At 49.0% G+C, this 9,620-nt stretch overlaps 1 protein-coding gene and 1 long non-coding RNA gene across 2 annotated transcripts in view; one reads left to right on the forward strand and one right to left on the reverse strand.

Moving 5' to 3' along the window:
* The window catches only part of ADAMTS5 (ADAM metallopeptidase with thrombospondin type 1 motif 5), a 45,981-nt gene extending 43,055 nt beyond the window's left edge, over window positions 1-2,926 (reverse strand). The window contains exon 1 of the mRNA XM_072844784.1: window positions 547-2,926. Coding sequence (XP_072700885.1) covers window positions 547-1,509 — 963 coding nt within the window. The 5' untranslated portion in view covers window positions 1,510-2,926. The remainder of the gene's footprint in view (window positions 1-546) is intronic.
* On the forward strand, window positions 1,406-9,024 carry LOC140643252 (uncharacterized). The gene is made up of 3 exons (XR_012039545.1): window positions 1,406-1,546; window positions 1,774-2,230; window positions 3,269-9,024. It is a non-coding gene; the product is annotated as an uncharacterized lncRNA (long non-coding RNA).
* Window positions 9,025-9,620: the final 596 nt, after the last annotated feature.

Here is a 9,620-nt window from a genome sequence, read left to right on the forward strand (position 1 = left end):
AGGTGTTCTTCACCATTTTCGCTAGCAGGTTTGTTTGGGGACTAATTTAGGCTAGGGAGCACTATCAGCCCTTTGCCTGGACCACCTCCCCAGAGAGACAGGGGCTGTGTGTGAAACATCTCACTGGGAAAGATGGAACAACGTCATCTCTCAAGCAGAGATAAACTAGGCGGCCTCAGCCAAGTCCCCCAGTCAGGCTCCACCACCTCTCCACCCTGGCAGGAGTCCCAGCACCGCACTGGCACGAACAACCGTGTACCCGCAGCGGGGATGACCTCGCAGGGGAAGGGGCACACACAAGTGCATACACAATTTGTTGGGTTTTCAACCCCTCTTCCATCCCTGGCAGCTGTGTGCGTGGGTGCCGGTCCCCGAGACGCAGTGCAACCCAACGGAACGGCCGAAGGTGTGAGCGGGGAGGCAACCACTGGGCAAAGCAGGGCAATGTGGCTGGAAGGCTGCCAAGGCGGCCTCATCGCAGCCCAACCACCCCATGACACATCGTTCGAGGGACACCAAGTCGCCGTCGGTCGGGGTGATGCCTACCTCGCGGGTGAAGAGGATGGCAGCGTCATAGTGCTCGTCGTGGTCGTCGTCGAGGCGGTTGTGCTGGTGCTGCCACTTGCAGAAGTTCTTGAGGGTGGTGGCGGCGTTCCTGTTGACCTCCAGCCCCTTCTCCTTCTCCCCCAGGGCCACCACCTTCACCACGGCCAGCCGGACGTGGTTCTCCAGGCTGGCGTGGGCGTAGAGCCGGGAGGCGATGGAGGCCAAGGTGAGCAGGTAGTGCTGCAGCCCCTTCCCGTACTTGCGCACCATGGAGGCGTCGGCCACCAGCAGCAGCTCCACCTGCCGGGCCCGGGAGACGGAGCGACGCCGCCGCCGTCGCCGGCCGTCCCCCGCCGCCGCCGCCGCCGCCGCCGCCGGGTCGCGGGTCTCGCAGCTGGTGCGGGCCGGCACCGTCTCGAAGCTGAAGCGGTCCCTGCGGAAGAGGTGCGGGGCGCGGGCCGGGCCCTCCCCGTAGATCCGCGGGCCGGCCGCCTCCGCGCCGCGCCGCGCCGGCCTGACGGTGTAGCGAGAGCGGCCCACGGCGAAGAAGCCGTCGAGGCCGCCGCAGAGGTTGAAGACGGCCAGGGAACGCGGGCTGCCGTCCACCGTGCCGCGGTAGTAGCAGCGCGGCGGCCCGCCGGCCCGCGGCGCCCGCGCCCCCACCGCCTCGTCGCGCTCCAGGTCGAGGAGGAAGCGCTGGCCCCCGGCGTAGAGGACGTAGCCCGCCTTGCCGCCCCCCGCGTAGGTCGGGTCGAGGCGCCGCACGACGCCGCTGGCCCCGCGGGGCGGCGGGGGGCGGCGGGGCGGCCCGGGGGGAGGGCCGGGCCGGGGCGGCGGCGGGGCGGCGGCGGTGGCGGTGGCGGCGGGGGGCGGCGGCGCTCCGTCGTCGGCAGGTGCCGGCGGCTGGGCCAGAGCGAGGTGCAGCTCGGCGGCCAGCAGCAGGGAGAGCAGCTTCAGGAGCATGCTTGCCTCGCCGTCAGGAGTGGGCACAGTGGTGGTGGTAATTAATGGGAGTGATAATAAGAGTTGGGGGGGGCGGTGGAAGGAGCCGGTCGGCGGGGTGCAGCAACGTAGTTAAGGGAAGGACAGAAGGGGGAAGGAGGGGGGGGGAAAGAAAAAAAAAAAGGAAAAGAAAGTTCTCCCTCCCAAACTCGAGTCAAGTGTGAGTGGGAGAGAAAAAAATGTCAACAAAAGCCGCTCGCGTGTGAACTTTGTGTTTCTCTGCAGGGAAGAGCCGGGAGCACATGGAAGGAGAGAGAGAGGCAAAAAATCCCGAATCGCTGCTGCTGGGGAGGCAAAGGGGGGGAGAGAGAAAAAGGAGGAGAGGAGGCTCGGACCCGGCAAGTAGAGAAGTTTGAGCACTTCCCACTCCTCTTCCACTTCTCTGCTGTAGTCACCGGATCATCACCATCACCACCAGCAGCAGCAGCAGCAGCAGCAGCAGCAGCAGCAGGGGACAGGTCTGCTGCGACTCGGCACTTTCTCGGGCTCCGGTGGGCTCCCTTTCCTTCTTTTGCCCCCTTTTGTTTTGAAGAGAAGGAGGAGAAGGGGAGAGAAGAAATTCAGGCACCAAAAACCGCCTCGATCGTCTCCGGTGAGATGGTTAAAAAGAAAAAAAAAAAAAGAAAAAAAAAAAGCCCAAGAAGCGGAAAACGTCCCGGATTTTTGTAAAAGCCCCCTCCCTGTATCTTTTCTGTTGTTGTTGTTGTTATCCCCAGTCTGTCGATGTGAACAAGAGGAGAAGGGAGAGAAATGTGAAGATGAGAGGAGGTGGAACAATGAATTTATAGCGGAATGCCATCCTGCAATGGCAATTTCAACAATTCGTCACTGCAGGCTGCCTCTTAAAGGGAGAGCTTCAAAACCACCACTCCCACACTTCCTTCTCATTTAATCAGACAGAGGGAGAAACTTGAGGGGAGGGGGAAAGGGGGGGGGGCTGCGGGGGGAGGAGAAAAGGAGGGAGAGAGGGAGGCAGGAGAGGGGAAGAGAGGGAGGAAGCCGGGGAGGGGAGAGAGACCGGGAGAAAAAAATATTTGCCTATGAAAAACGCAAGATTTCCCTGGAACCGCTTAAAGCCACAGAGTCACCGGGGGTGGAGATGTCACCGCTGGCCGGGGACGGGGAAGCGGCGCTTACCTCGCGTCCTGCCCGCTTCCCCCTCGCTCCCGCCCGCCGCTGCCGTTCATTTTGCAGTGCTCAGCGGAGGAGGCAGAGGCAGGTTTACGCCTGGCTCTCGGAGGGGAGGGAAGCGGCCGGGGCTTTGCCGGAGCGCCGGGGATGCCGAGCGCCCGGGGGGCGGCCGGGGGGAGCGGAGCGGCTGCGCCCCCGCCCCTGCCCCCGCCTCCCGGCTCGTCCCCTGCCCCTGCACCTTCCTGGGGTCGGCGGCAGCACCGAACTTCCTCCCTTTGTCTGGGCGGCCGCGGCTCGTCTGCACCCAGCCTGTCATTAAGTCCCGGCAAGCTGTCATCTAGTTTGGGCGGACTGTGATTTCCCCCGAGCCCCCGAGGAGGAGAGAGGGCGGGGAAGAGTTAATGCTTGCTTTGACCTTTCGGATGACTTCAGATACTTAGATCATCCCCCCGCTGGCTGACACACACATCCACTCACCCTGTCCCCTCGTCTTCCTTCCCCCGCTTCGTGCTCCGACAGGGACACCACAAAGGGCAGATGTCCGCGTTTACTTTTTCATCCGCCCTTTGCACCTTAACGCCGCCCGCAGAGCGAGAGCAGGCTGGCAAACAGCTCACTCTCTGCCGAGATCAAGGGCTGGAAGGCAGCCTGGGCTCCGGGAAGGCGAGAGGAGCGGGACCCCGCAGGGGTCCGACTCTGCCGGCTTCCCTCCTGCTGAGGTACGCGACCCAGCATCACCAGGTGCCCTGTCTTGCCCCGAGTCACCCACGGACGCGTGGGAAACAAAGGTGCTTCCTTTATTATCTCGTGTTTCCTCTCCACCTCCCACGACGGGAGCCGGGAACAGGTGCTCTCTAGCTGCAGGACTCCAAGGGGGATGCAGCTCTCCAGCCTCCTCCTAGCCCGCAAACCGCGTCTCACACCCTATCTGCAAGGGAATGATGTGCACGTCTGTAATGCTTTGCAGGATCGGGACCGTGGTGGTGGGCTGCGCAGAGAATGGCAGAGCAGCACCTGCCTCTGCAGCTTCCGGAGGCTGTTTCGAGGGTCGAACGCTTCTGTAAAGAACAGGTTAACTAATGCAACAAACGTTTCAAAAATTAATATTCCCATGTAAATGATTACATTAACATACCCCTGAGGTTATGCTTATGAAATACTTAACGCACCGAAGTTTTGCAGGTGTTTTTTCTTTTTCCTTTTTTCCAGAAATGGTGATACCTGCGAACAAAAGTTCATTTCTCAACCTCCTGGTATTTCTTTTTCTACGTTTCAGTATCTTATCATCACCAACAATTCTTGACTGGAATCAGTAAGTTCCAAAATTAAGAGTTATCTATCAGGGAGGTCACATGACATTTTTGGGGCATTGGTCCAGGACTATTCAACATTTTAAAATTTAAACATTTTCTCAGTTACTTTAAACTAGTTATGAAGTTAAGACAGTTGAAAAAGATTTAAAGGGAGGGAGAGGGAAGAAGGCACATTTTGAATAAAAAAAGAACCTGTAATTTGTCTCCCACTTTTTCTTGGATGGCTTTTACATTTCATTTGAGCCTAGTGGATATCTGTTCAGCACCAACAATATTTTTATTGACTTCACTGGGACCTGATCAAGCCCTGGATTTGCAAATATGTCTGGGTCCAAACTCCCAGATACCTCTGGGAGAGGTGCTAAAGATGAGATCTGGGATAAGGAATGTGGTTTGGATAACAACCTCAGAAACTCTCATTAAAAAAGTGTTAGTTTGTCAATGAAAAGGCATATGGTACACAAGAGGCCAGTGTAATGTTGTCCCACGCTACAGCATAATTCCAACTGTCCAGCCATATAGCCTAGGAAAAACAGGAATGCTTAGAAGGGTTATAGGTAATTAAATGGTGCGTCTCACTGCTCGTCTCTTGTGTTGTCCTTGATTTCCCAAATGGCAGGAGAAGTTGACTAAGCTTCCACAATGCCCTGTTTCACCGAGCAAGGATCTAGGCTTTCCAGGAAGGTACAAATTAGCCCATGCAGATTACCCCATAGATTACAAAATCTTTCCTATTTACATTTCAAAACTGTAATAACTCATCAGTGCAAGAATGGAAAGATAGGTCAGTCATGCCTCATACAGCAAGAGGAACCCTCTTCTAGTCTGAGAGTCTTGAAGTGTAAGGATAAATCACTTAAACAAATCGTCTTCCTTTTCCTCCCAGTTTTGCCCTCTTACCCTCTTTTTACAGTTACAGCATTGCCTTTAAACAAGAAAGCCTGTTAGCATGTCCCAAGTTGTGGATGACACTAAATCCTTGTCAAACAGTTCTGACCTGGAAATCTCAAAGCTGACCTTTCCCAACTGAGAGATAGAGTGCCACAAATCCTCAATTAGCTTTAAGGCACAACGCAAGTTTTGTACACTTTGGACCAAACTTAATCCTGATGTAAAAAGACACAGTCCTCTTGAGTCTCTGAGAGCTGCAAGCTGCTTTCATTAAGGTTGTATGTCACCCCCTGGGTTTATCCTTGAAACCCTTTAGGATCCTTCAAGTAACAACAGCCTCGGTAGCTGGGGATTCCTGATTATATAGTATTGTAGCCACATAAGGAATACTGCTCTAAGCATTATAAATACTCATATGAAGGAATAGCTTGAGAGACATGGAGATACCGACAAAGTTGCTAATAATTTTATCCACGTGTCCTTCAGACTGTCTTATAGAAGGGTCCCCTTTTACATCACCTCTTTTTCAGTCCTCAGTCACATTACTAGGGGTAGAAAACCATGAATCCAAGGTGTCAACAAATTAGTCCTGTCTCTGCCTACAGCCCCCTGATAGTAGTCAAGGCCCAGCTGAGATTTCCTACCCAACACAGTCTGTCTTTCACCATTAGCTTAACTCTTCCTCCTTGGGAATTAAAAAAAATTCTGTTTAGCTTTTATTGTTCTGGTGCTAAGACTGCCTGACATTTCTATGTAATTGCACAGGAGAGACAGGAATTACTATGGGACATATTGTTTTTTTCTATAAAATTATAGGAAGATCCAATCAAACCCAAGAAAATTGCCTGCTCAGCATGTTCTAAAGTAATATCAACCACATAACATTTGATAATCTTGTGATTAACACAGGCCTATGGCTGGGAAATGGACCCAAGTTTGGGTAAGTTCCTATCCAAGAAGCTACCTGTAGCAACACACTTCTTAACATGGGACAGCTTTGTCTGTCTTGAGAATCGAAAGCCTCTGTTAACTTTATGGGACGTTTTCAATATGCATATCAGCAAGATCAAGCTTGCCTGCAACAAGAGGCTGTTCAAATCTTTATCCCCCAGAAATCTATCAGTGATACTTTTCTGCCTCTCAAATCCACTGTGGTTTATTGGTCTTGTCAGCAGTTTTAACAATCCAAACATTATGATTATAATGTTCAAGTCTATTTGTTTTAAAGCTTTCCTATGGTGATGCATTAAAACCACTGAAGACATTTATTTCTAAAGTGCTCATTATTAAATAAAATACTCATTATAAGTAATTTTGCAAAGAAGTCTTAAAGAGGAATATTTTTGGTTGGTATTCTGGAAAGGACTAGATATACTGGCATTTGGAATGTTATACAGCCTTTGACCCCCGCCCTAGGACAGTGGCATAGTCAAAATTGTCCCTTATTTGGACTATGTGTCTTTACGTGGCTTGAATGCTATGAAAATCCATTCAGATGGAGACCTCCTGGCAGTCATTTTGACTGACTCTAACTTGCTTGTTGATATTGCAATAGGTTTGCGGTTGATAAATAAGCCAACATCACCATTATTGGTGTATCCTTCCTGCTCGTCTTACCAAATGCATCGGGAACTGAGTGCTTCTAGAGACTGAGCTAACTTCTTCATCCTTCTCGTATTGCATGGGGCAAAGACAGTGGCGGGAAGCTTGCTGTGGGCTGCACGTTCTCTCATTTCCACAGCTGGCACTTCCTCCACACACAGCTGGCATTTCTAAGGAGTCCAGGCCAAAGTTTCTGTAGGCCCTAAATTATATATTTAAAGGTCAAGTAATGTCTACCTCAGAAAACCCAAACAATTAAAAAGTTTTTTCACAATAAAAGCACAGGCTGGTGTTCCTCAGTGCATGAGTTTCTGGATGGCATTAGTCAGGTTGTACCTTTGTGCCTCTCACAAGCCGCCACTGCGTATGACCACCACCTGTAGTTGCTGTAATTGGCCAGTTTTAGAATAAAAATATCTTCAGTTACAACAAAATCATGAACCTGAAGCAGTCATATTTGGTAAGAAATGTAAGTCTTTTCAATGTGAAGCACTGTAGCTTTAAGGCAAAATGTTTTACTTGCTTCTTTATGGTCAATGACATCTTCTTCAACTACAGCCGTGTGGGAGCGAAGGAGACGCCTTTGGCTTGGGGTTTACATTTTTATAACAGTTCCAGCAGGCTGAAAATTTTACATTTGACATCAGCTTCATTCTTCTATGCGAGCTAAGGAGGCAGCCGTAAGGGGTATAGTGTTAAAGCTGGGGTGGGCACCATTTAAATAGCTGTTTTAGTGTAACATTGTTACACTAAATTCACAATAGGAATATTGTGAATTTGTGGGTACTGTATCAAATTAAAATGGGAAACTGTCTGAGGCCTGGCTAGAAATCAAGTTGTTAGGGTGTCCACTTATGGAGGAGGAAAAGAGATTTCTGCAAGATTAATCATATATAAAAATATATCACATAATAAACGTATACCTCTTGCCTGCATAGCAGGATCCAGAGGAGGGGTGAGTTTACTGATCAAAAGAAGCTATGACATTGTCCAGTCAGGAGGAAAAGGAGGTGCAAATGACAAATTATATTTCCTAGGTATTGACCTAGAGAATAGACCGGAATGGGGTCCTCACCTTCCTACAACTGTTGCAAGAGATGAACTCACACAAACCATAACATAAGTGAATAATTGTGACCATTGAACCTACTATGAATTTTGTTTAAAAACACATGTTGGGTGGAGGCAGTGCTCTGCAGGAAGTATCAGATGTTGGTATAGTAAGTGTCAGACCCTTATCCTTTTTTTTCTGAACAGCAGCAAGATAATCAGAGGAAGGGTAAGATGTTTAACTTTCCTTATAAAAAAATGACACTTGTTATATAAATACATTTTAAGAGTGCAAGATATGCACATGATGTATTCTACAGCTGTTCCTTCAGAAGACTAGAAGGCCTGAAAAACTCTGGAGTCTAGTTTGTATGAGGAGCAGCAGACATTTAATTAATCTCAGTCCTAGAATTTTACAGCCAATATGTGGTCTCTGAACATCTCTGCTCTAGTTAGCAGAACATCTGTAGTAGAAAAACAGAACTTGAATAAATCCAAGTATTCTTGTACCCCTCCAAACCTTCCCGCTTTTTATCATTATTTCTTTAAATATTTTTCCAAAGATTTGTATGTTAGCTTTTCCTTGTCCTCCCAGCTCCATTCGGGAATCTACCCTTTCAGCCAGCTATGTGCCTTAAAATTTTTAATGAGCCACGTCTAAACAAAAACTATTTCAATACTGATTTAGCAGGCAAATAGTCTCCCCTCACTTCTACCCAAATCTTGTTTGTTCCTTTTTGCACATAGGCTGGATATATGTTCTTGCATATATTCTGAAATAGCTGGATCTGAAATACTGGGGCAATTATAATAAAAAAAATGCCTCAAATGTTCTTTTTTTTTTTCAGTCAAGTTCTCAGTTGATGCAAATTGGGATAGTTCCATGTGGGCAAACTGTTAGAGGCATAGCTTTATGAATTTACACATCTATAAATGATATTCCAGTACTGTAGGTGGAATATCTTTTTCCATGTCATCTGAGGCATAAACCAGAAAGTGTACTTCCCTAGACTTCAAAGTTAAAACTGTAAGAGTGATTAAAGAGAAATTTAAAACAAACATTCACTTGCCAGATCTCACCTGGCATTAATACACACACTGCACCACTTAAGATATCAAGTTCTGATTGCCGTGCGCACAGATTTTTCCATTTGAATCCTGGTTGCCCTGAAACTCAGGGAGAGAGAACTTTGCAGGTCCTCTGAGGCAGGAGCCGGGGGGAGCGCTGTCAGGTGGCACCACTGCCTGGCACAAAGCTTCAGCTGGCTTGTCCTCACTCGAAATAGTGAATCTTTGCCATGAAAGGGAAACGTGGAGACCCTGCAGCTCGCTCTTCCTGCAGATGCTTCTGTACCATTAATACGCAAGTACGAGCATTTTGTGAGCACTTCTTTGTCTGGCATGTTGTCTAAGAAGGCTTGTAGGTGCGCACAGGGTGCATCTAGGGTAGGATCATGAATGTGCTTTTGGAGTTCCTTTGGGATGAAACTAAACCGGAAGATATGCTCCAATGGGCATACAAGGCACAGGACTAGACTAGAGCTAGACCACATAAATCCACCTAAAAGCATACTGAGTGGATGTCACGCCCTTAGCACCAACTGTTCTGCTGTCCAGATCTCCTCCTGTCCAGCTGCACTACTTCCTAGAGTAGACAGTCTTGCTACTGCTGTTGAGGAGCATCAGAAGGACACAAACAGGCTGCAGTGTCAGCTGAAGGCTACACAATATTCCTTTTCAGATGCAAATGTTTTAGACACTTTTGCAGGCTAGAATGCTGTATGAAGAAAAGATAAGAGAACGTGTATGTAAGACGAGTAGTTTACTGTCTTTAATAGTGGAAAGCATACATTTTATTGATTAGCACATATCTTGTAACTTCTGTCAAAATGGCCAGGAGGTCCATGTAGCATTTAAATACTATGTTAGTCGTCTTATAAGGGCTTAAACGGGTCTCAAACGGTGCACGAGGCTTATGCTGGCATTGGGCATAAGGGCACAATTCACCCTGAAAGAAGAGACCAAACATAAGTCTCATCACAGCTGCAATATTCATTTCTGGAATGCACCCAGCAGGTCTTATCC

Source organism: Ciconia boyciana, chromosome 1, assembly GCF_034638445.1.
Source record: "Ciconia boyciana chromosome 1, ASM3463844v1, whole genome shotgun sequence".
Lineage (NCBI taxonomy): Eukaryota > Metazoa > Chordata > Aves > Ciconiiformes > Ciconiidae > Ciconia > Ciconia boyciana.